This window comes from Anopheles marshallii, chromosome 2 (assembly GCF_943734725.1).
Source record: "Anopheles marshallii chromosome 2, idAnoMarsDA_429_01, whole genome shotgun sequence".
Lineage (NCBI taxonomy): Eukaryota > Metazoa > Arthropoda > Insecta > Diptera > Culicidae > Anopheles > Anopheles marshallii.
In genome coordinates this window covers 46,710,296-46,736,801 of record NC_071326.1, presented here as the reverse complement: position 1 = coordinate 46,736,801, position 26,506 = coordinate 46,710,296, and the positions used below count along the sequence as shown (strand labels likewise).

General features: G+C 44.8%; 3 protein-coding genes across 3 annotated transcripts; 2 read left to right on the top strand and 1 right to left on the bottom strand.

Moving 5' to 3' along the window:
- The first annotated feature begins 236 nt into the window (after positions 1-236).
- Positions 237-893, top strand: LOC128709194 (uncharacterized). The gene is made up of 3 exons (XM_053804178.1): positions 237-323; positions 400-597; positions 666-893. The coding sequence occupies exons 1-3, from the start codon at positions 237-239 to the stop codon at positions 891-893; spliced, it is 513 nt and encodes a 170-aa protein (XP_053660153.1).
- A 363-nt stretch (positions 894-1,256) lies between these two features.
- LOC128718047 (thialysine N-epsilon-acetyltransferase) lies at positions 1,257-3,139 on the bottom strand. Its single transcript, XM_053811721.1, has 3 exons — positions 3,056-3,139; positions 2,768-2,985; positions 1,257-1,569 (listed from the first exon to the last, which is right to left on the bottom strand). Exons 1-3 carry the CDS (start codon positions 3,137-3,139, stop codon positions 1,257-1,259), a joined length of 615 nt encoding a protein of 204 aa, XP_053667696.1.
- Positions 3,140-5,647: 2,508 nt separating this feature from the next.
- LOC128710362 (box A-binding factor-like) lies at positions 5,648-25,565 on the top strand. Its single transcript, XM_053805414.1, has 8 exons — positions 5,648-5,669; positions 14,524-16,273; positions 20,370-20,571; positions 20,639-20,786; positions 22,862-23,046; positions 24,316-24,480; positions 24,564-24,693; positions 24,835-25,565. The coding sequence occupies exons 1-8, from the start codon at positions 5,648-5,650 to the stop codon at positions 25,563-25,565; spliced, it is 3,333 nt and encodes a 1,110-aa protein (XP_053661389.1).
- Positions 25,566-26,506: the final 941 nt, after the last annotated feature.

Here is a 26,506-nt window from a genome sequence, read left to right as displayed (position 1 = left end):
CGTTGATTTTGGTTCTTAGAACGTATTAATAAAATTTGTTACTGTTCCCATCGATACAATCTGACACTTGCCACAGTAGAACACCATGCTGAAAAACCGTCCTCAAGCACTTTATCTGTTTCTTCATCGTTATCGATAAGTGTGCGATGATAAGAGCACATGCTTCACCCCATTAGACAGTACTGCAAGGACTCTGACGGGCAAGAGACACAGATTTCGAAGCTAGGGCGTGGTAAATGAGTGACAGTAAAGTAATGGATAGTGATTGGAATACGGAAATTTACCGACCAATTCCACAACTGGAACTGGCTGAAGCTCCCGAGGTTAGATGTTTGTGGTGTGTTTCGCTGGCTGGAATGTGAACGAATGATACATTTATCTGTTTTTCTTTGCAATCAGACGAAGGAACCTTTGGCGCGTAACGATGACATCAAACAGAGAAGTGCACAGAGCAACATGTTCGTCCAGAGCATGTTCGATATGACGCTAATAACGATAAATTTTTGCCAAATATGCTACATCCTTAAAGTTGGACCGGGCTTAGGATGGTTGTACTACTTTCTGCTAGGATTGTTCGGTGTCTCACTCATACTGCTAGTAAGATGCAAATGTTACGATTGCGTGACGCATACGTGGGATTAATGATATCTGTTTTGACTTTTCAGTTCATGCACGGATTTATGGGATTGTGTGGAAGGTTGCGATGCAGCAAACCTCTTCCTACCAGTTGTTTCAACTGTCTGTACAACACGTCCATGTTTATGGTTGTGGCAGTGTACATGGTAAACCTCGTCGGCAATGTACTGATGCTAAAAGAAGCCGAAAATAAGTGTCAATTGATGTTAGAGCATACAAAATCGATCATCTCTCCGCCACTAGATTTACCGCAGTAATCTAATATTTGGGTGAGTGTGCCGTTAAGGTGGAATGAACTTTTTTAAAGAAGGTCTATGCGTTATTAGTCAAATGTATTTTTAAAATGTAAAAATAAATAAGTGGAAAATCAGGCTGTAGCAAAGCATAAAGAGCATATATATGCTGTGGAAATGTCTTCCATCAAGTTAAGAATTCTGTGATCACATATTCGATGATTTTTTATTTGCAAATGCATTGGAGATGGTTTCGTTAGCGGTTTTAATTAGTAACATAGCAGACTAATGTATATTTCCCACCAGGTTGTCTTTAATTATCTTTGATTTAGTAATTAATACTTTCAATAAAACGAACAGCTTGTATCCCGTAGTAGCGGTGCACGATCACTTCAAGTTGTTACGTGCGAGCTGTTCAATCGCGTCCGTTTGAAGTCGATAAAAGTGCCAGCATTCAGTTTCCGTTAAATCCATGGCACCCATTCGGCGATAAAACTTTGTGGCAGGATTCCAGTTCAGCACATGGAAATCGATTCTCGCGCACCGTTTATCCTGAGCGTGTTTTGCTAAGGCACGAAGGAACAACTCTCCATAACCATTACCACGGTAGGTCGGACGGATGTAAATATCTTCCAGTGCGAGCGATTTTCCTCGCCATGTTGAGTAAGAGTAGTAGCAGATAGCGTATCCAATCAATTTCCTATCAATATAATACAAAAGGGCAGAAAAAAAAAATTACTCAATGTCTATATCAGGAGCCAAGTTCAATTTTTTACAAATGCTTTCATCGCCCAACTCAGCCCGACAGGCGGGGCAGCAGAATATGTAATAATAATTGGTTTCATGCCGTCATTGAATAATCTCGATTTGTGATTGACTTTCCTTTAATTGTATAGTCGCCACGGCTTGTCGATCATTCGAAAGCGAGCAAGAAGACTAACCATTATGTGTGTGAAAGATGTTGGGGACGAGAATTGTGGTTAAATATGCTTAATGATAAGATAAGAAAATGCAACCCTCTCCATGAAACTCTCCGTTTTCCAGCGTGTTCTCTCACACTTTCGCTAACTAGTGCGTGGAGTAGTTGTGTCCAGCACAAATGTTGAAGAGGGCGACGGGCCGGGCAACGGCAATGACGCCCAAAACGCCCTCTGAGCAGCGGAGAAATTTCATCGAAGTCATGTTTGTTATCTACAGCTGTGCGGTTTCGAATGCCCGAGACTGTTGCCGTAGTTGAACAGCCCTAGGGCAGTCTCCCTTCACATGGGGTTTCAATGCAACGACGCTATGCAAACACCGAACCGACCACTAGTCGAGCACATTATGGCTGGACCGTCATCCCGTCTGCCCACCAGTCGCCGTTGGCGTTGGTAAGGCGAAAGGATCGAAGGTTGCCGGGTCCTGCAGCAGCGCGCGATCATCACGGTACGGGTAAGGAACGATAGAAAACAAACAAAGCCCAACTGATAGGACATGACCGTGCCGGGTGAGACGGGATGCAACTGAAAACGCGGGTGACATGAACTGGGGTAGAAGCAAGAAGAAATAACGACTGTTGGAAATCAAAACACCACTGGCAACGCTGGATCGTGCTCCTGACGGGCAGACAGAGCTGGGCAGTAGAGTAATCTCTTATCAGTGGCAACAGAAAACAGAACTAGCACGAAACAATCATCCCATCGCACACATCGTCTCATTACTGAGTACAGTCCGAGGACCGGTATTGGAAACTTTATGAAAAAGAGGCGGCTACAGTTAGTGCCTTCGTTCCTCGTTCCATCATGTGGTCCACCACTGTAACATCCCGTACCGATCTGCATGCTCTGCTTGGGCATTGGAATTGAAACCATCAGCGCGGTACCGTATTGCGCGCTATGTATTTATAAATAACGTCTTACCGGGTTAGAGGTCTTGCGTTTGCCGGATCGACCGATTGCAATGACGTTAACCGTTCCTGATTAGCTAGGCATTCCGGGTCGGCAGGAGCTTCCAGCACAAAACTATGAAACACTGGTGCACCGTCCGCCGTTCCTTGCTCCTCAAATCCACCGTCCCGTATCAAGTCGTCCACGGAAAGCTGGGGTCCGTCCGACATCTTCTCGAAGTCTGCCAACTCCTGCGCGATGTAGTGAAGTATTTTCTGCTCAGTAAAGCAATCAACAACTACACCGAATGATCCACCGTACCTGTATCATAGCGATCACTTCCGGCAGATCATCTTTCTGCGTCTTCCGTACGATCACACCGCTATCCTTGCGGGCCGTTGCCATTGCGCGGCCCAAGTACAGGTCCCCGGCACGTTAGCGGAAGCGCAATAGTCGATGTTTCCGTTCCGGGGAGATCCCTTTCTAGCTCGGCTGGCCAGATCCTGCCGTTTCTGCGAACGGCACAAGACTGAACTGCACAAGAGCCGCCGACGAAACTGGCTCTGTGTTGATAACTGGTTGAATTGAGCGGTACTATCAAATTAGTTTGTAAATTAAAATTTTATCTTATCAGTGCACGCGGCCGCGTTTTTCCCCGTTCGCGCCGGTCCACCACACCGCCGGTTAACAAATACACACGTACGCCCGCTGGCTACTAATCAGCCATCGGGGTGGTACGCCGGGCGGGTTTGCCTCCTTTGGTGACGCCTGCTGCCAGATGCACCGGCCGCCCGAGCCGATAGGGCAAACCGAGCGGTATCAGAACCAGAACCATGTTAGCTATCAACAGCTGTTCGGTGACGTGCGATTCACGCCCGATTCCACTCCAACGTTGCACGGTATTGGAATGGAAAATTTGCCAACTTCCTTCACACTAACACGGTGAATCTCGTTATCGATGTGTCAAACTCGATCACGGACCCGATCAGAGCGATCATCGAGTGGCGGCTGGGAGGTGCCGCTTGTATGGACAAGTTATCAAAGTGTGAACCAGTAGCACAGTCATGGTTCAAGTTCAACATTTGAAGCTTATCATATGACCGGGAGTGGGAGGCACAAGTTATGCAACCGATAGCTTATCACACCTTGCGCAGGCTGCTATCAGCGAAATGGTATTATCAAAAACCAATACCAGTCTCACTGTGGACTGTCAAAGAGTTGAGGGAGCAGCAATTGTTTGTTTTCTTCTCTGATTTGGCGAAGATTTCTGCGATACAGGATTTCTGCGACTATCGCGTCCCTGCATTCATCAATCATTTGGACGTGGTATTATCTAAGCAATTTAAGCTCTTTCCACGATTGTTCACATTTTAGGAGGATAGTTTAGTGATAGTATTTGCTTCGATTACCAAATATAAAAAACAGAGGCACAAATTTCTTCAGAAAATCTTTGTTTTGAACTATTTGTCCCAAGCTATGAATATTGTGTTAGACGAGTCCGCGCGTTGATTCAAAAACTAAAAAAAAAAACATCATATTCCTTCACTTCATCCTACACCGTACATCATTATCTTAATGGCTACCGGCTTGTGAACAACATGCCCCAAACACGACCAAGGGGGGAGATGCTGAACCTTAACATTAATTGGACGATTGATCTGTACGCGCAAGGAATTTTGTGCTTTTACTGCTGCTGCTGACGGAACTGACGTGGTGATAGGCGAAGGTTTACGAAAAGGTCGGTGGTAGAATATAAGAAACATTAATAATAACACAGCGTTTACCGAAACGGGGGAAAAAAACCCGAAAACGAAACGCGAGCAGAGGGATGTCGAAATTTGAAACCATTAAAACGTTATCAATATGCTTGAATGCAACGCAAGAAGATTTGTGTAATGGAGGTTGTTTTTTTTCTTTTGAGGAATAAATTCTAGTGCTATTGCTCCGCATAACCCCGAACAGTATTAACAAAATGGCGTCATTAAAAATTAGGAGGCTTCAATCGTCGCTTAAAAAGATGCGTAGGGTTTTCGCAACGAAATGAATAGTACCGTTTCATTCAGAATTATTTTGAATGTTCTCGAACAAAACTTACCACTCCGTGCTGCCGATGCTCTGTTTTTCGCGCGTGGCGTCTTCATATTCGAAATCGAACGATGTCCTTCAAACGGTGACTCCCATGTGCCACAGTTTGAACTTTGGTGTTCAGGTTGCCTTCTCTCCTGTTTTTTGTTGTTCTTGTTGTTCTTGCTTTCCAGTGCTACAGTAGGTTCTTGCACCTCCGCCACTCCGCCATCCCATTTTCCATGGATTTCACTCGGCCAGTGCCTAAGAAGCCACGGTCACCGGGAACGATGGCGCATCCTGTGGACGGCTGTGGGGAGGTAATGGTCGAGCATGACATGGGGAGAAAAAAGCGAGACCGCTACACAGCATAAGGGACGACGTGTGTGTGGCTCTTCGTCGCTACATACGCGATTCGTCGTAGCGTCGTAGTTGTGGCGGTTCCGGCGTTCGTGGTCGTCGTCATCGTACCGACACTGTACCGTTTGTGGGGGGGTTGTAGATCAACACAGCGGCTGTGTTGATCAGTTCAGTTTGAACGATTAGTGCGCAAGCCGTTTCCATCCGTCGACGTCGTCGTCGTTGCCGTTGGTGTGCGACTTGCTTACGGACTTCGATGTGTCCTTTGCCTTGCGCGTGTAACAAATCCTTTTACGTGCGACCTGACGCGAACGTTTCACTGCCGTGCGGGTAGAGTATTCGCGTCGCGATAGTAGTGTTGTGCCGAGTAGCTAAATCATTCAAACCGTCGGTATAAACGAGACCAATAATTGAAACATTGCGCGTTGGTATCTGTGCTATCTAGTGTCTCTGCTCCAAACACTTTGAGCAACGTTCGGAAGTGCAAATATGCCGGGAAAGGATTGTTATGGTACGTAAAGAAGGTTTTCTTTTCAATAATAGTGATATGGTGGGTGGTTCAAAGCTTGATAGCATTCGAATGCATCGTTTGGTTGTAGTTTCGTTCCGTACGGAAATAGACGTTCTGTTATCGAACGCTCCATAATTTGCACCTCGCCCTATAGAGGGACGGCCGTATCTCGGAAAAGGGAATTCCTTTGATTATAACGCTGCCGTCCGGCTGATAACAATTACCGGATCAGTTAACCGTACCCGAACCGTCTACCGGTGACCAGTGACGATCGGATCGTGAATCGGCACGGTAGTGCCAGCAGGAAAGATGTGTGCCGTACTGTTTTGTGCGTTGGCCACCAAGCCCCGCACGAGATACTCTGTTGGTGTTTTGGGTTCGCTCCGTGGGATGTTCTGGTGTGTTATCGTGAAGATTTCCGAGCAATATCGAAAGCTTCCACACAACCGGAGATGATAAGCTCCGTTCTGGATTTTGGGTAAAGTGCGTGCGTATGATCGCATGATCGTACTGCAGTTCCGCAAAGGATTTGATCAAGTAGAGACGTTGTTTTAGAAGGCCTTTTAAAATTCCAATCGAGTTGCAGAAACGCGAAAGCCTCTCCTTCAGAACATCAGAAGCGTTTGAAAGTGTAGCGTACATTCCACGTAGGTTCTCCATCATCAGACCGTCGATCAACGTTGTTGCAAAATGGAAATATAATTTTTTACTTCCAGCTCCACCGTTGCTACTGCGTTGCACTGATGTTTTGCATGGGCAGAAATTAGAATCGCACTACGCGCAATTGGCAACGCCTTTGCCGGCCGTGACGAATCGAAAAAGTTCAAAACAGTGTGCATGGCCCTTCGAACTCAACGTCTGGGTGTTTGTTTGTGGAAAATATGGCCTCGTAAGCTTCGGACCTAGCAAAACTTGCTTTGCGCTACCGATGTAACTTTCCGACCGTCGCTACACTTGGGCCGTTCAGGCTGTCGTCGCTACGCGCAAGTTCTCATGCGTCCGTTCAGTGGAAGGTGCCGTAAATGCTGGATGACCGTCACGGTTTTCTGGATGCTTGGTATGGTATTTGTTTCGCACTCTTTGGCACGGATTGGGGGCCAGCGGACTGCTATGCGGTTACGATGTGCGACGGGAACTTCGTCAAACGAGATGATCCTCAGACACTGTCAGCAAAATCTAGGCGGTAGACAGTACGACGAAACAGCTGCAAAGAGTACCTTAAAACTGAAAACTGAACGCCTTTTGCCATCACGGACGGAGTCGTAAAACTTGTGTTATGCACTTTAAGTGGCGAGAGCGTACGAAGAAAGGAAGGGAAGAAAGGCAACGGTGCTGAAACGTTGTTATGCACTTTTTTACTGTGTGCAGTGTACTTTACTGGGTGATCGATTTCTATGTGTGTTCCAAACTTCATTGCTTCCGATCACTGGCGAGCTTTGGAAGTGGAAGAATCTTGAAAGGAAGTTTCACGCTGAAATGTACTCGTTTATGTAAAACTTACACACAACTCACACAGTTAAGTACTCACAATTCATGTACTCATAATTCGAATATTGTAGATTAAAATGAAGCTCAGAAATTGTGCCAGCAAGAAAATAGAGAATGAGGTAAAATTTAAACTAGCTAGCCACGCGACAACTCCGGTTCGCGTTTATGGAGTCGTTGCTAAGCTTAAGCATTACCATATTTGTTTGCACTGCAAGGTCAACATAATGCATTCTGAAGGATGGAATTTGATCACTGTTGGTACAGGACGAATGGTGCATCAGTAAATATTATGATTGACCCAGGTAGAAGAAGGTCTCGAAATTGGGAGACTGTGAAAAATTTGTAAACCATTTGTTAGTTTGGAAAAGGATATTGAACGTTTGCTTTCTTTTTTTTATACGAACTCGCATTAGCTGGAACGATATGCGAATGATCGTCGTCCCGCAAGCCAGTCTCTGACTGTCCACAGTATCCCGCTGGCCACGCAAATAGTGGCAATAAAAAGTGGGTGCAATAAAGACGTAGAAACATAGCTTCACCATTGAGGCGGAATGAGGTGAGGCTTCGAGAGGGGTGGGAAAGGTAAGTTTGAAACGAACGGAAAGAGCGAAACACGTGTTGCACATTACCGGTCAGAAACTTCCTGCTTTTTTTTTCCTTAAAGCTATTTCGTCGTCGTCGTCCGAGGTTTGCGACGAAATCTCTGACTAACCCAAAAATCCATCCGTCACGGATGCGACGGAAGTGTCTTTGTGTTTTGTGGGTTTGAGGTGGAGATTCCTTTTTTTCGTCATGCGTGTATTACACACTTGAAGAACCAGCATTCCTTAATGTAATCTTTCGTTTTTTTTGCGTGTTTTTTGTTGTGTCAATTCCACGATTAAGTATTGCTATGGAGAAGTATGTTGACAAAATGGAAATGAGCATACTTGACAGAGAAAACCACACTTCAAACAGGCTGTTCAAAGTATAGAAGCGGTGTCCTTCATCCTTTCTGGCACGGGCGGCACGTGTGGTTCGGAATAACAGTGTCAAATTTCTAGAAGATTCTTTTCTTTTCATTCATTCTTTTTTCTAGATTCTTTTTTCCATATTAAACAAAACACTTTGTGCAACTTAAATCTGCGGCGTTTCGAAAAAAAAGATGTTCTTTAACCATTCTAATGGTTATTGAACAATAAATTAGTTTGTTTTAAAATCTCGATTGTATCTTCTTACGTTATTTGGTGGGGAGTGAAATTGATTTTTTTTCCAAATTTCTATTAATGCCATTGTAAACTTTCTACCTAACGCTAACAAATTATTATACGCCGACGATCTTAAGGTCTACCTACTAGTATCTAATATACTAGGATATACCATGACTGCCATGCTCTTAAAAATAGCTTGACACAATTAAGTTTGTGGTGCACTAGGAATCATTTACACGTTAATGTATTGTCGTTACTTTTTCACAAAAAAAGCGTCTACAAGTTATGTTTATCAGATTGCATATCAGATATAACTGTTCCTCGTAGTAATGAAGCTCGTGATCTCGGAGTGTTTCTCGATAGCACTTCAACAATACTTCGACTTTACAATTTATAAAGCTTTACGTGTACTAGGTTTTGTCGTTCGTATTTTTAAAGATTCTTAAAGATTCTTCTTCCTAAAGGTAACTTCTGTTTGACCCCTAACTAACCCCTTCTGTTTGAAATCACTGTTCTGTTCGTTAGTTCGGCCCGTTATTGAGTTTGCTTGTATAGTCTGGTCACAGCGGCAACAAGATAGGATAGTTAGACTTGAAGATATTCAGTGAAATTTACAAAAATACAGTTTTATCCATTACCTTGGTCCAGTAGTGTCTCCTGCCCTAACTATCGGACTAGATGTTTGCTTTTTGGACTAGAACCGTTCGAACATAGAAGAATGACGGTGCAGTGCATTTTCTTCCCTAAGACTTTTTTGGGAAGTGTTGACGCTTTGTATATTGTTAGCTAAATTAAGTTGCTAGCTCTAGGTAGACGTTGAGACCTAGACAATTTTTTCGGCCTGATTTTAGATCCACAACACATAGCGCTAAATGACCCAATAATTCAAAATATGACAGTTATCCAAGTTGGGAATTGTTTAAGTAAAGTTTTTTGACGATCTCTGTGACTTACTTATGTGGTTTATTGTTATATATGCAATCTATGTTAAATAACTTATTTATACGAATAAACGAATATCTAATAGATTGTTCTAGAAAATTAGATATATAGATATAAATATAGATTCTATGCCTATAGAGATGTTGGTCAGCCACTTAGTAGTTCCAGGATAATCAAATATCAAAATAGATGATAAAATTATTACGGCAATTAAGAAAACTAGCGTTATCTTCATTCATCCGACATATAAAACCATCTAGAAGCATAGACCAACAAAAACGTGAAGCATAAACATCATGATCACCGGACAAAATGGGAATGATTTATTGCCCATCATAAATATCATCGGTCAAACCCTACCGGATAGCCACAGTCCCAGAAAGATGTGCAGCGAAGCGTGTTTCCTCAGTTGCCAAAACATCGGTTCTGCGGATTATTCAAATACCTTTGAACGTAACACGGAACAAAGGCTAAAACGAAATGGGAAAAGCGATGCTCGTGGTTACCTATAAGGGCGCTCTTCGCCGGATAACTTGAGGATCACACAGCATGCTGCAGCGATCCTGGCGCATCGTTGCTAGGCACACTCGTAATGTGATGTGCACCGTACGGTTGTTTGATGGGTGGTAGCAAGCAGCGGGACGTCAGACAGTATGCAAATGGGACACATTGCTAAATGCGCGGGGCCAAATGGGCTTGCATCTGCGCCGCGGCGCTTAACACTCACACGTGGAGCTGTGGCAGTGTACGCCCCCCAAAAAGGATCGGAAATCAGCAAACGGGCAAAAGTCATTCTAGATCCAGATGTTAAAGCTAGCCATCGAACTTTAACTCTCATGCCACATCCACATTTCTTTCCGCTTATCACCGCAGCAAAATATTTCGACACAATTTTTGGGCTGAATTTTGTGAACCCAAGCAATATATAGCAAAATAAAACTATGACTCAAACATAACTCCATGGGAAATATCCGCATCGGAGGCTGGATACAGTGTCCGACCAAATGCAGGAACGGTCTTTAGGGCTTTACCAAAAACAACAGCGCGCTCAGTGGGGGAGGTGATAAAAGTGCTAAACATTTCTTATCTTGCCTTTTGTCGATGCGATGATTCATGCAAATATGAACGGGTCGAATGGTGGTGGAATACATAGACTCTTATTTATTTCAACATATTAGAGAAATTGTACATCATTTGGACGGCTGTAAGTCTGGCAGTGAAATATGATCAGAAAAATAGGGTTGCTATTAATTAGAGAACAAACTTTACTCGTGATAAGACACCCAGTGCGGTAATTCCGGGCCGGTTGTAATATTTTATGTTTTCCAACTTGTTCACACCAAAAAAAAAAAAGAAAAAAACCCAAATCAAGCCTGTATGTGATTAGTTGTTGTTTTTCCGTTTTAATTTTCTTTTACCTCGGCCCTCTGACCTCCGTGTCTCGGAGGGATCGTAAATCTTCTGCTTTCTTATCACCCCGTCCGCGTGATAGTGGAACGGGCACCAGATTATTCTCCGGCGGGAATATACCCGCCCAACTCTTTTCGTACAGAATAATGCTGCTGCATCGGATAGCGTTCGAAATAATGGTACTAAAAAAAAAACAACATAACAATGCCAGGGGCTGGTTACTATCGGAAAATGTGGTGTTTATTTTTTATTTGTTTTGACCGGCAAACGATGCATATCGGCAGGAAGACGAATGCCCGCGCAGTGACATTATGGTAACGACACATTCCAGACGGTTAAATTTTCGGAACCCGTGTGCTCGGTTGCACATTTCTGAAAATGCATAAAACTGCCACAGCATCAGCGGATGCATTTTCGTTGCTTTGTGTCGATTCGGTTCTCTACTCCGCCACTGACGGCAATGGCTGTTTAGTGTAACGGAGATGTGCGTTTTGAAATGCGAGAGTGATTTTTATGTGTTTTTTTTTGTACAGAACGAGCTGATCTTGACCCTAAGATCTGTCGTAAATAACGCGTGACACTTGCCTGTGTTGCGGTTCGACTTTAGGGCGTATCATAGCAAAAGCGACACTGTGTAATATTAGTGAGAAACTTTCGCTAAACACCGCGATCGTTTAAAGAACACCAGCGATTATTCTTCCGTAAAATCATTTGGGAGATGTTGCAGGTTGCGCACACCGGTAAACATCTTCATTAGACGATGTCGATTGGAAACGTTTTCGGGAGATGGCCGGAGAAACCACAAAGCCGCTTGTTTTCGGAGCCCGTGTTTGCTGAATTCACCCATAAAATTATCTCTTTCCGGAGGGAAAATAAATCACTCCTCATGGACGGAAGATGATCTGAAACGCCAGAACACCGATCTGTCTCGCATTTCTGTGCGCCTCCGCATGTGAACGGAAGAGTACACGCAGAACACTTGTCGCAGGCCGCCCAATTTCACTCGTAAATATTTCATTCGTTATCCTTTTTTTTTTTGTTCTGGAGCTTATACGAAATTGAACATGCTGTAATGCTGTGTACTTCGATCGCTCTTTATTGGTGTTTAGGAGAGAATGAAAAAAGCGCAAAAAAAACGACAAGCCCATTATCCTTACGATCCTCATTGCGACATGTGCTGGATGCGCATCCGTGCACCGGGAGAAAGTCCCGCAGGAGAGGAGACGGACTGTGCGACTGTGAACGCCGTTTTGTTTTATGTTGCGGATGAAATTTGAGCACAAGCTTGTGGTGGTCGGTGCGCGCTGACACACGGGAGGACGAAGCACGGACACCCGGGACACACATCCTTCGAGTGCGGTTGTATGGTGTAGATGGTGTGAAAATTCGAACATCTCGCCCATGTACCACTTGAATGGGCCGTTTTTTTTTTGTTGTTGCTTAGCGTACACGTTGCAGCAAAATTGTTGTCCTTTTTTTTTTCGTTATGTAAAGCTGTGAAAAACTACCAACAGAGAACGGTGGGGTATGATGGATTGCATCCTAAGTGTGCTGGCCATACTGCGACCGCAGATCGGACTGCATGCGCAACTACAAATTGTCGGTACGCGTTCGGTTAGTTGTGGGATTGAAAAATTTGTTCCCATAAGTTACCTCGTGTTAATTCTGTTACACCGGTTCTCATGGGTGTAATTGCCCCCCCCCCCCCTCCCCTCGCTCACTCCGGCTGCCTCCTTTGCTTTCTACCCTTCCGTTCGTCACACCACACGACCGCATTATGTGAACGTGGTGATCGCGGGTTCCGCGCACACCAGCACATTTAACAGGCGTAACGAGCATTCCGTTTCACTGAAATTAATAATTTCATGAACCCATTTTCATGCGGAATAAAGGTTCTCGTTTGATAGGGAAACTTGTAGACCTAAGCAGGGCTTCAGCGGCTTGGAATGGAAATTAGTTAGTACGCGTTCTTTCACATCGCACTGTGCTAAAACAGCCGGTAAACAATGTTTCCTGGGGCGTCGTCGTTAGGCAAGGGGGAAGGGGGGCGCCATGTGGAGACCGTGAGAGAGGTTGCGAGGGAGGGGGAGTTGGTGTACTCCAGCTTGTACAGTAATTTATGTAAGTAGAGCATGAAAATCACTCCAATATAAAACCAGTTAGTAGTTTCCTTATTAACGCGGTTTGAGTCGTTCGTTTTAAGTGCCGTTTTCATTTTGGCCGTACGCTTATCGTTGTGTGCCATGTGTGAAGCGGTGGTATTGTATACGCAACTGCGAGATGGTTATTGCCACCACGGGTTGCTGGAAAGCTTACGATTGCCGAACGAAAACAATGGAACAAGAACGTTTGGAACGTTTGCTGAGCTGTTGCTAAACGTTTGCACACTGCTGTGCCTTTCTATGCGAACACCGAAGTCGAGGAACGAGTACAAGAATCGGGGAGAAGTAAAAGAATGAACATTATTTGCAACGTGGAATACGTACACGAGGACGTTTCTCCTGGCCAAAGGTTAACGCTACAGCAAGCGCGTGCTAGGTGTCGATCCGTAGATCGTTATGCAAATTGTTCAAAATGCAACGGTTCCCAAAAAACGGTGGTTGCCACATTACGGATGATCGCCGATAACCTTGCACCTCGAAAGTTACGCAAACAAACAAATCCTGTGCTCTTTTTATCACCGGATCGGGCTCGAAAATTCGCTGATAGTGTCGTATTTTGGAGTACTTAAGTTGTTAAAACTCCACCGGCGTACAAACACTGTACTGCAAAAAACGGAATGGTATTCACTCCGTCCGTCCAAAACCTGCTCCATTGCGTGCACGAAATGTACAATCCGTTGTAAATCGCAGCGAGAGAAGCGCCATTTATTAATGCGAGCAATTTATAATCACAATTATAAAGGGGCGGAGCTAAAACTACTCGAATTCGAGCACGTTGCAGTCGACTGCTGCATAATTTATTGTTTCTAATGCACAAACGCATCACATTCGCTGTGCGTTGTGATGTTGCGTTACATCATTTGATTCGGGGTAAGGATAATATTGACCCGTTCCATCCCCGGGTACATTCGGCCCGATGAGTCACGCTGCCACGGGGGTAGATAATGTTCGAGCGGGTTTCGGGCAGTACCTGCCTAAGGGGTAGTGAAAATCAACCCCCTTTGTTTGATTTGGTTTGAGCTTGCCAATCGCATCATTACTGAAGCAATGTTGCTCGTTCATGCGTGCTGCTGGTTAGGAGAGGATTGCCGTTTGATTGCATTCTTGCAGGGGCAGGATCGGACGTGGATGAGACTGTTTTGCGGCACTGCAACGTACCTTTCCCGATTGTGAAGGGCTGCAGATGTAGGGACAACTCAACTATTGCGTTAGATGTTTGCTTTTGGACAGATTATTGCTGTTGTTTGTTTGCCTCTTTTCCATTGTTTGTTTCGCCTTTTTTCCAATTTGCATCGTCTGGCCCGTTCTGTTTTGAATGTGCTGCAGTGTAGCAATATTGCTACCGTCTCTGTAACAATAAATCTATCTTTCTCATCCCTTTCTCGCTGTAACTGCACATCGTGCTCTCTTTTTTTCTAGCCACGTTCCATTTGACCTTTTCTTTTTGCTGCGGTTTTCCTTTTGTTGTTGTTGGCTTCTCTTTCGCTCTGATCGATGCGTATAATGCGCCCACTGTTGCTTTCCCTTGCGGTCTGCTTTGTATTGACTTACGCATCTTTGCTTTACGGTGACTTTTCTTTTCTCATTCGTTTTCTTCATTTCCTCTCTTTCTCTTTCTCTCTTGTGCATGCATGCGCTTCTGCATCAACTCTTGCTCTGCAGAGCCGAGTTTTGGTGCGATCGTGGGCGCGTACAAGTCGCCAGTTGTAGTGTCCCCGCAAGCAAGCACGCAACACCCGCAGGAGCAACACCAACAGCAAAGCATCGATAACGGAGGTAAACAGACGGAATCGCAATCACAACCCAACGATAGCGACCCAGACAGCAATATCGGTCGAACTACGTCAGAGACGGGATCTCCGGCAGCATTGCTGGTAGCACGTGCAGAAAGTGGTGATCGAGCGTGTGAAGTTGGTGATAGCGAAACTGGTGAGAGTGATATAAATCGAACGTCACACGAACAGAACTCCTTGCCAGGGAACATAACGGAAGCCGGCACTCCACCGACCAGCAATACGCCCTCAGTGATCACTTCCTGCTCAAAGCTACTGTTGGGGTCGGATCCGGTGAAGGGGTCTTCGTACGGATCGGATCACCACCAAGAAGCTAGCCCAGGCCCCAGTTCTCCGCCACGTTTCTCTACCCTGCAAACTGTTATCAACAGCAGCGGTGGTGCTGCCTACGCCCCGTACCAACATCATTGGCCGTGCGATTTGAGCTACAAACCTGTGGAACATCGGCCCAGCTCCCCGCCGAGTGAACCTTCCACGGGAGAGCTTTCGCGCCAGCAGCCCACCCCCCCGAGGGCAGTGTATATAGGCGATCCGGACGCGGGAGTGTCTTCATCCCCTTCGGGTCATCTCACCGTAGTGAGCCATCTGAACCCGTTGGTGTGCTCGAACGATCCCTCTCTAATAAGCGGAATGCGTGGAAGTTTGCTTTCGATGTATTCTTCCTATGCGTCTCCGCTAGGCAGTGTCCCGCACCATCATGAGCACATGGACGAAGCGAGTGTCCTGCAGCAGCATGTGCAAGCGCAAGATGCACACCTTCGAGGAGACGACGAAATGTCCGCTATTCATCATCATCTACATCAACATCATCAACAGCAACAGCACCATCACCATCATCATCATCATCACTCTCAACACCATCATCATCATCATCATGAAGTGATCGCTCCACAGCCCAACATTGACGAAATGATTGCGGACACGTTAAAAGACGAACAGTGTGGGATCGTGGACAGTTACCTTACGCCCGCTTTGGTGAGTGATCATCAGCATCACCTCGCGGACTCCCCTACGCATCACAGTCTGCAGCAGCATCATCACCACCAGCAGTTGTCGCAACACCACCTGCAACATGGCCACGGGATGCATGAGGCGAAGGAGTACGCCAACATTTATCATAACAACAACGACAAGAGTGTCATCAACTATAATCACGCAGCGACGGTAGTAGCGCATCACCAGCAGCAGTCCGATCATCACCAGCAGCAGCCACACAATCACACCCATACCAATAGCGGTGGGGAGTCGCGCAGTCCCGAGTATTCGCACGCGCATGACGAGTACGATGGCGGATTGCAGAGCTTCACTCAGTTGATTAATGTGCCTCGAGCGAGCGATACGGCGACGTCGATGTACCACCGCCACCAAATGTCAGCCGAGGCTGCAGCGGCCGTTGCAGCCAGCGCGTCATCGAACGGTGGTCAAACACCGACCACGACCACCTCTTCGCCCGGCCCTTCCGAGCATCTGAGCCATCTAGGCGGGGCGGGATCAACGGCGGGCGGTTCCGTGTTGTTACACGCGGTTGGAAATGGTGCCCAGGAACCGGGATCTGGTGCCGGTACCGATGGAAGCCTCTCGCTGTACGACACACTGAACACGAGCGTTCTTTCCGCCGGGTAAGTAAACGTTTTGCCATTCTAACAGCCATTCCGAGTGCATGTATCAAGCAATGTTGTGTATCAAGCAATCTAGTGCCAGAGTTGTGATGAAACGAAACGGTCTTATTGGCACTTTTTTGCCCCCGGAACTGTGATTCTGTCTGTGGAAGCGTTTTTTTTTTGCGCGAGACGATAGCGGATTTTATCATTTGATCGATATTGTTTTAAACAAAGACATTCCTAGACGCGGCATCGTATTTCCCTAAACGCCGGGACACACGCCATACGAGAGGGTAGTTCCGTGTAGTTTCCAATGATTCCGAGTTGCGACTGAAGAAATCTGAAACCGGCTGGCAGGAAGTTCTCTGGCTGCATCAAATGTTTGAGGGTGTAGTGGGGGGAACTTCTTCCTGTACGGGTGGAGGGTGTTAGAGCAAAATGCCATCCAGCGTTAACACATTCACCATGTGGAGCTCATCGTAACCGAAGACAAAGCGTACGATTGTTTCGGTGGACGAAAAAATTAGACGAGCTGAATGTACGGAATGCGAACTGATTTTGGATGTTTGGAGGGTGTTTGTGTGCAGAGCGATCGTTTCCATAGCGACCGCCGTTTGCTTGATGGTCACGAGTCTTCAGATGGGGTGTTAAACTAAGGTTGGGGAAGAGCGGCCATAGTGTGCTCCATATCTGGCAAAGCTGCCATGACCTTGTGCACTGACCGGGAGCGGCAGTTTCGCCGCCTGTTCGTTGCTGCACAGTTAGTTGCCAAGTTATATTTCTGGGCTCGCTTTATAACGATCGCGAAAGATCCCGTGAATCTGCAATCGGATATGTGTTCTACGCAAACATGTTCTTGTCGGATTTGTTTCGGCAATTGTTGACTTGAATACAGCGGGGAGGGCAAGAAAGGTACGAACGTTGATCAAGCTAGCGTGTTTTTGCGTGCCCTTGTAGCAACACATCAATCGCATCTGTCAAAAGTCAGCACTGGTCGGGAGTGCCGAAATTGATAAGCCGGTGCTGGCAGAGGTCGATCGTGTAGTCGATCCCGATTGCTCAACAGAGGTTTCGCGATTGCTTGCCCGAAAACGGTTATCAGGACGTAAGTAAGTGTAGAAATGTGCTATTCTTGAACATAAATGGCTGTTAAGATTATGGCGGGCGAAAGTGAAATATCATGCCTGTTTATTTTTGGCCCTTGCGAACTACGAGAACGGCAAACACATTGGAAAACAAAGTGTTTATAAGCTTGAACCGAAATTGTGAAAGGTAATTAAAATGTACCTATTTTACACTTACATCTCCATCCACTTGAGCATATGCCATGTTAGTACCCTTTTTTTCGCCATTTCCCATCATCGAATACACGTGCACAGTAGCGTTACCCTTTCCCATGCTAGTGCTTTATCACATCAAATTACTGCACCCAAATGATACCGCGAAAAGAAAAGGTAAAAACAACAACACTGTCACCGTAACTAGCGGTGGCCCGCTGAGCAAAAACAGAGCACATCAACTGGGCGAGGGAAGAAAAAACAAAACAGCAGAAAATAGTGCGCTGGAAACGAAACACCGCAGCCGCAGACGTGCCTTAGAAGATGTTGCGAAGCCTCGCAATGTTTCGCGTGCCGGCCCTTTAGCGCGGTGTGTTTGGTTGTGTGCTTTCCAACCCCTTCACCCCGTCGCCATTACCCCGCTCGGGATGCGTTCCGGTCGGTCTAGGGTTGTGACAAATTTGGTCTTCCCAGGCACGACTGCAAACGATCGTGCCTTTGGTGCAGTTTTTCGCGGACGCTAGCGAATGAGATCGGCATGTGGCAGTTGGGGTCGCGGACGCGATTACGTAACGGAGAGGAAAACGAGTGCAGCATGTTTCCGATAGAACAGCAAACCACTACGTTCTTTCCATTTAATTTTGGTAAAACTGATGTGCGAACGAACAAGATGGTACATTATTGTAAAATATTTGATATACAATCATCCACTATCGTAAATGTGTTCTGTGGCATGATGCTGGTAAGACTTATTGTGACATATTGCCTTCCAATGCAATAATATTCGATTAGCAAATTTAAACCACATCTCCTGCATGGCATCGGATCGCGTCAAGTACTCGACCTGGATGAGGGGGGAAAGTGCAATGTCAAGAATTTCGCTCGTCCATTCTCGCAGTCACGTGCCACATCGGTTAAGTAAGATACGCGAGGCCCCCCGCCCGTATTTGTCGCGGGTTATTTAATGTCATGGCGTTGTTTTGGTTTACGGGCACTGTTGTGTGCGAGCGTTTCGTGGTGAATTTTGTGGAATGACAAACCGCTCATATCTAGTTCTTTGGGGGGAACTTTTTCTACACCCATTTTGCGTGTTAATGTTGTTGCCTTCATGCCCGTTCAGGCAACCCGTTTCGTAGGGTGGTCTCCCACATTGAAGTGATTGCACGTGTGCCGTTGTTGTTTATAAGTTTTGCGGAATATAAAAGGTTTTGTTTAATTTCACCAAACCCTTAGTGGGTAGCTAGGTTGCTAGTAACTTTGAGAAGTTCGTATAAAAAATATGATCGTTATGGAATCACTCGTGCCATAACGCAGCTATAAAGGAGGGGGAAAATACGTTGAAGTAACGTTCTAGCATAAAATTCTAGCCCCACCGGGTTGGTAGCGAGATTGGGAAAAGCCTTACGCAAATTCCATGTTTTACTACCACCCACGTCAGGTATGGGACCGATTAGTTGCAGCAGGTCCGCAGCACAAAGAAACCACCGCGATGTCACGCTCCCGGTAGCGTACTGGCTTTATCGAAAGGTGGCAGAAGTTGTGACAACAAACGAAAGTTACGCTTTGCTAGTGGTCAAACGAGCACCCCACTCTTTTGCCGTCCACATCGCAGTACAGCAGCACGGTCGGTGGTTGAGTTTTGTTCAGTGTGTCCGAGCTTCGGGTTGATATTCACTCGTCGACGGCCGCCATCGATAGATGGTGCGACGAACCAAGCGGTGGTTTAATGTACGGTGGAGTTACGCGAAGTTGACCAAGTGCATGGCAAAAGCTTTGAAGTATCCCATTTTGAGGAAGTGATATGAGTGAATAAGTTGGTCGTATCGCGTGCTAAAATGAAGCGGACGGATTGATCAATGAGCGTACCGCAAACGCTCACCCGTAGTGATATTGTTCAGTGTGACAAGCAGAAGTTAGGCAAAGCAATGAATTATCGAATGTAAGTGTTGGTTGGGGATCGATTCATAGCTGCCCCCCCGGTGGCATTTGCGAGCGATCGTCCCGCTCGCGTCAAGTTATGCTGAATAGCGCACACGAACCGCACGACTGATGTTTGTGAATTTGCAGACGAAAACAAAAAAAGGAGCAGTTCGCGCCTGTGTGCGGCGCATGATCATGGGTGGGCGGCGGTGGTTTTCGCGTTTCCGCTGCAAGCTGCTGCTTTCGTAAACAAACAGGCCGCTAGCGCAAACACAGCTTCCTTGCTTAGGCGCACAGAAGAAGGGTGTGATATGTACGGTGGGGTTAGCATTAGTCAGTGGCAGATCGTTCGAAATTGAGCTCAACATCTTCCCACTCGATGAGGCTAGTCAGCGATTGCTATTGTTATTCTGCTAAGACAAGTGGCTTCGTAAAGTTGGAATTCTTTAACGTCAGGAAGGAATTCACGGATTTAGGCTGGGATCGAAACATTCCTTTTGCAGTGTCGATTGATGGTAGGATGATGAGTAAGGAATTTGAATTATGCGTACGCGTCATAGCGAAACCTGGTGCGTAGTAATTCAAGAGCAGAAAGTGTCTCTATTGGTGATTGTTCAAACTGATAGAAGTTAGGCTGTATATGTGTGTTTTGTTTCCATCATTTGAATGATTCTTGAAAAAAATTTCTTGAAGTAAAATTCCTCGAGGGCTTTCGACGTGGACAGTATTTGCAACATAGAAATGGAAAACAAACATATCATATCTTGTAGTTGAACAATGTCCACCAAGGATCTGTAAGGAATGGCAGTAGCAAACGGAGTGGTTGGTGAAAATAAGAATTGTCTACCAGAATCATTGATGTCGCCTTGTCGTACACTTAACCTTGATCATTGCTTCGATGTTCTCTTTTGTTCCAGTCCTTCGTACGGTCGCTGTTCGTTCCCGAGCATGCAGTACTTCAACGGAACCTCCGCCGACCATCTTTGGTCGAGCGGCGTTTCCGGTATGGAGAGTGAGTACATGAAAGGTGCCCTTCCTGGCTTCCAGCGGATCGTTTCCGGTACTAATACGTCGCGTGCCAATCCCTACAGTACCGTCTCGACATCCTACCCTCAACAGGTAGCCCGGTAGCCACACTAGCTTGCGTCCCTAGGTCTTTGTTTAATCCATGTTTGAATTTTTGCAGAATGATACATGGTCGCAGCATTACGACGCCAGCACCATTGCGTACAGCGTGGCAACGTCCAGTACCACCCCGGCAACGGTTAACAGACGGGCGGCAGCAGCCACGACCACCACAACACATTTCCCAGCGGCTGCCTCACTCACAGCACGTAAGCATACATTATCTGCTATGAAGCAACAGTGGAGTACGAATATTGGGAGTCTATTACTTATTATTATGCTACTGCGCAACCATACGCTCATTACTTGTAGTATCGAGCTTTGGAGTTTGTGTTCAGGATCATATACCGATTTGCAACGTGCAGGACGTCTGAATGTCTTTGCGTGTGAACGCATTTCGGATTTTTTGTTTTTGGTTGATGTTTTGGAATGTTCCTTTTCCCATTGTGGTGTGGTGGACCGTTTTCACCCCATTTCGCACCAGTCGGTGCAGGTATTTATGTTTTTTTTTGCGCTTCCTACGGGCATCAACTAGAAACACCAAGCACCGCAGGATGCGGTCCAAGTTTGGGTTTATGTTTTGGCCGTGCGATAAGCAGTAAAACCTGAATTTTACCCAATACTTAATCATCACGTAATATGTTACCTCGTAGATGGCAACAAACACAACGGAAGCGGTGCTGTTTTGTATTATTTTTCTTTGTTGTGTGTTCATTTACCGTGCGATGGTGATGCATTCCTGCAGGGTGGGCCCTTCAATACACCGAAAGAAGTCTTATTAAATTGTTATTAAATTAAAATGTAATTAAAATTAAATTAATTTAATATTACATGATCATATAAATGAACAAGTAGTGGAACTTTGTGATGTTGAATCGAAATGATTGCGGTTGATGTTGAATGTCATCCAGAGGAAGATCGTATTTCATATTTAGCTTTTTATTGTAATTTAGATATGTCGAGTTAATATTGTGTAAAAAGGAGTCCAAGCTGTCGTATTGAAGCTGAACGAGAGCTCTACGTGGTTTGACGAACATTATTTGTGACATTCTGCACGTACAGCAAATGCTAGCAGGCGATAAAAAATAACTTCCCCGTACAAACAGACGACATGATCACGGTACGACAGATTTATACGCCCCCCACGGTTGCATATCTAGCACGGACTGATGCCAGTCCGTAGAAGTAGCACATTCTTTCTGTACGTTACACTAAACCAGGACAAGCGAATCAGCAACCGAAAGCCTTTTTTCTATTCGCATATGCGGGTCCGCTAGCGTTACTGCTCTTCACGGACTGATCGTTCCTGCTAGGAAATTGATGCAGGGTAGAACACAAGAATTGTAAACGTTTTACTTGTTCACCGGAAGAATGTCAGCATTTTAATGATCAAGGTACACATAGTGAGTTGTTTGGTTTATTTTTTCGAATGAATCTTTATACGACGACAAGTATAGTTCGTCAACTGCAACCGTTGCAGACGTTCGGGAAGGCAGGGAAGAATAACCTTCTTTACCTATGGTTCGTTCTTCCTTTACACTGCTCAATGTTTTCCATGCGAGCTTCGCTTATCGGGATTGAACGAGCGCAACGAAGCTTCCGGTCGGAGACGATGGCAGAAAATGATGGGAAACTGTTGACCGCGAAACGGAGAAGTGTCATGTCAACCCGCTTACGGAAATGCGTAGCTGTGGAGCATGACGAAGAATTACGAGCATTACGCCTTCTGGGGTGCGACGATGTTGTCTTGTCGCTAATTATTCACCGTGACCCACACCGAACTGGAAACTATGCGTGATATATGACAACCAGTGAAAGCTGAAATGGAACCCGGGTCGTGACGGTTCCTACTGGATCAGAAAAGATGAAAATGTGGGCATGGAACTCCATAGGTGTAATAAGGGCTATCGCTTTTACAGACTGGCGTGGGCATTTGGTAAATGATGCATCATGCATACATTTACTAGTGGACGGTTGGCAATTTCTACTGCTTAACGTTTAACTATTTTTTCTTCGCAAAGTATACCTGGTAATTTATGCTGCGATCAAAACAATTGTTCTCTTTCGATGAACGGAACAAAGTAACGTATGGTGGAAATACACACGACGCAACCATGTAACGAAACACATCAAATAGACGTATAAGAAGAATGTACGCATACACACATAAGCAAAAAAAAGCTCCTGCAATTACTTTTGATAAAGTTTAATTTTACTAGTGTAGCAAATATGAAAACAAATTCAATTATTTACGCTTCAATAATCCTGTTTAACTTCACCCCAGTGGGCCTCGATGCGGACTTGTTTACGGAGGGACGAGAGTGTGTCAACTGTGGCGCCATTCAGACGCCCCTCTGGCGTCGCGACGGAACTGGCCACTACTTGTGTAACGCGTGTGGACTCTATCACAAGATGAACGGCATGAATCGTCCGTTGGTGAAACAACCAAGACGTTTGGTAAAAGATCCTGTAAACCAGAGCTTCTTAACTACTCTCTTACCCTGCTCCATTTCGTCTATATTAGCTCATTTTGTGCTCATCTTGATTTTTCTTTTTTTCCTGTCCAGTTTTATCGTAACATACTGTATTTTTTGTAAAGCTCTCATAATGCTTTCATTTATATAATCTTTCGTTACAATTTTAGCTTTTGTGATTGATCTAATTATATTCCTTACTGTCTTGGATGTTTTTTAAGCTTTATTGTTGTTTGTCAATTCAAGTTATACAAAAACAAGCGATACAATTTGCGAAAAACTTCATTATTTTGAACATTTGCATTAGTTCATTTTCCCCCGAACGATTCGTACGCTGCATTTGAATGAGTTAATGTATATATATGTAAATGTATGTTTGTGTGTGTGTGTGTTTGTCCTTGACTTGGGGGAACAGGGGGGGTGAAAGCGTCGCATCATTCTAATGCTCCCCCGAAATCCATTCCAACTTGGAAGGTCATATAATAGAAGGATAACAGTGAATGTTTGTACTAGTAGTAGATTACCAGAAGTACCCCGCCCGGCCAATTTAGAGACCATTGTCCACGCAATGCTGTCAGCTGTCTTTTTGTATGCAATGCTAATGGTTGATAGATGATAGACTATTAGTCGTTTCTTTGATGGTTGTATGTTGTGCTTAAGCATTATGATTGTAACTCCCTTACGGCGGAGATAGCTAGTTTCGAACCTTGATCGTACTCGAAATTGGTGTATTTTAATATTGTTGGAATTGATTCCTTTTTATCGCATCGTACTCGTCTGTTCTATTGTTTGTGAGGAACTAATCAAAGTCTACCATATCCAAAATTGTAATTCCAGTGGCCGCAGAACAGGGCGGGGATCTCTATAAGAACAACTATACCTTCAGTAACTTGACCACTCGCACCACCGAGGAGAAGCAAAGTCGACGGATGGTAGGTTTTTTCTTCGGACTTTTCATTTGGAACGGATTTCATAGAGCCTTAGTAGATGTTTGTTGTGTCGCTTGGAACCCACTGCACCCCGAATCCAGTAGTTAGTTTTCAAATATTTTGTTTCACGCATATACAGTATCGCTCTTTCTAACACGTACTAAAATATATAACTTTTTCAATTTTGCAATGTTTATTCGAAACTAACCATCTCATCGCCCCGTAGCTAGCTTGCTAACTAATGTCCCTTAACAAGTGTCTTTTTTCTCTTATTCTGGAAGACTGGTTGAGGAATGGACCAATGCTAATCTTTTTTATTTTGTACTTTCTCTCAGAGCTCTGCAAGACGAGTAGGACTGCAATGTTCTAATTGCAACACAACCAACACTTCGTTGTGGCGTCGCAATCAGGTCGGAGAGCCGGTTTGCAATGCGTGTGGTTTGTACTACAAGCTGCACAACGTAAATCGACCACTGGCAATGAAGAAAGATAATATACAGGTAAAGTATTACAATAAACTGTAATGCGAAAGCATTGTTCGGCCGACGATAACTTACATGGGCATTTGAATTTATTGTTGCAGTCTCGTAAGCGTAAACCGAAGGGAAGTAAGAACAGCGATGGCAGCAAGAGTAACGCAAGTAACGCATCGAGCAACCGCCAAAATAATTCGAGCAGTAGCAGTATATCCGAGACACCGAAGAAACAAGAAGGTAAGCAGTGCGGATTGCATACATTTAAGGGCAAAAGCTCGAGTTGATCTGCTCGAAATACCTTTGGACGCTGCTAGAATGCATAGTGAGTTTATTTTACATCAGTAACGTTGAGTTTATGATTTTTTTCTTTACTTTCAGGTATAAAACTGATGAATATTGGGGAAAACTCCACATTTGAAAAGCTAATTCCGTCATCACCGTCAAGCGAGGGTAGCAACCAATCACCCGCGCATCATAATCATATGTCACCGATTTGCTACACTCAGCAAGTGCCTTCTCCAATCACTAGCACCCCATCAAGCGGTGCCATAGTGAACAACAGCAAGTACAACCAGCAAACCAAGACGAACAATGCTTTCATGCTTCCCTCGCCCACACCGATGAGCATGTTTGTAGGCAGTCCCACTGGCGGTGTATCCGGACAGCATCACCACCATCAATCCTCTGGTGGGCCGTTGAGTCCTGTGGGTTATAGCATGTCTGGGGTCGGTACTGGACATGGCAATAATAACGGTTCTATGGTAAGCTCCAAATACCATCATAGCCCACCGCAGTCACCTGAGGACATGCTGTACTATGATATGCTACCAGCCGATGTGAACGGTAGCGTCGATCAACATTCCCTTGCCACTATCGTAAAAATGGAACCATTGGGTGGAAATCACTACGCCGGTTACCAACAAACATTACATCACGATGGAATTGTTGGATCGCTGGGACATAATCAGCATGGACCTTCTGGGGCACACAATCACAGCCGCAGTCCTTCGGTGGCAGATGAGGAGAGTGAGCAGGTTCACGGGCAGCAGGATATTATCGAGAGTAAGCACAGCATTAATCGCCCAACCGTGGTATCAATGTCCAGATAAAAAGGGATAAATGTGCAAAAATCTTCAACTCAAACGGTCAATCGTACGTGCAGTTGAACGAATCTCATAGGGCTTTGTCTCGTTCTGCCTGTCTCTGCCATCAGGGATGCTTATGATACCAAATGAACTGAATAACACAAAAGACTCGACGAATTTTAAACATATTATAAACGATTAGTTTTACTTATGATAGTTGATACTGCACAAGTAAAATGAACATTTTGGGCTAAGTGCAAATTTATATGGATTGATAGGAAGAGAATAGTATAGTATCGAAAGGAAAGGATGAGAGTTGTCAATAGTTTTTTTTTATTCGTTTACATTACTTCGTAGAATTGTAAAAAACAACGAAAATGGGCATGACTTTACGATATTTTGCTAAAATGTTTACCAATCTAGCGACATGATGGAATGATGATGAGTGTATACATCAAACCATGTTAATGCTTCGATGAAATCAGAACCTAAGATATTGAAGGGAAAATTTATGATCTGATTGAATATAGCATAAATACAACCCGCTTGCTCCTGGATAGAGCAAGCAGAGTAATAAGTAGCTGTAAATAATGTTCATTAACTTGTGTAGAAGTTAGCCGAACAATTGTACATAATAATCAGCTCTCTCGATACTTCGTAACCGTTCCAAATTGGTTAGACGCATAAAGAAACCTAATGTTAATTCTAAATTGAGATATGAAATTATTAGAGCATTGAAATTGGTGTAGAAACTTAGTTGAATGTTGTATCATATGATTGTTTGGTTCTTTTCCTCAAGATTAGAATAATATTACGTCTTACGTCTGATTAAAAAAAAATGACTCGTAAAAATTTTAGAATTATAAAATATGCAACGATTAAATAAATGCAAGCTTTTTCACAACATGGTATAATTGATGATGTTTCATGTAACATAAGAGATTCGCATCAAAGGCAATTTGTTT

Bases quoted from the DNA above. Each gene is read 5' to 3' on its own strand.
- LOC128709194 (XM_053804178.1), top strand. From the start codon at position 237: ATGAGTGACAGTAAAGTAATGGATAGTGATTGGAATACGGAAATTTAC. The intron at 324-399 runs GTTAGATGTTTG...CTTTGCAATCAG, and splicing joins AACTGGCTGAAGCTCCCGAG to ACGAAGGAACCTTTGGCGCG. The intron at 598-665 runs GTAAGATGCAAA...TTGACTTTTCAG, and splicing joins GTGTCTCACTCATACTGCTA to TTCATGCACGGATTTATGGG.
- LOC128718047 (XM_053811721.1), bottom strand. From the start codon at position 3,139: ATGGCAACGGCCCGCAAGGATAGCGGTGTGATCGTACGGAAGACGCAG. The intron at 2,986-3,055 runs GTACGGTGGATC...TACATCGCGCAG, and splicing joins AAGTGATCGCTATGATACAG to GAGTTGGCAGACTTCGAGAA. The intron at 1,570-2,767 runs GTAAGACGTTAT...TTATATTGATAG, and splicing joins AACGCAAGACCTCTAACCCG to GAAATTGATTGGATACGCTA.
- LOC128710362 (XM_053805414.1), top strand. From the start codon at position 5,648: ATGCCGGGAAAGGATTGTTATG. The intron at 5,670-14,523 runs GTACGTAAAGAA...CTTGCTCTGCAG, and splicing joins GCCGGGAAAGGATTGTTATG to AGCCGAGTTTTGGTGCGATC. The intron at 24,694-24,834 runs GTAAGCAGTGCG...CTTTACTTTCAG, and splicing joins GACACCGAAGAAACAAGAAG to GTATAAAACTGATGAATATT.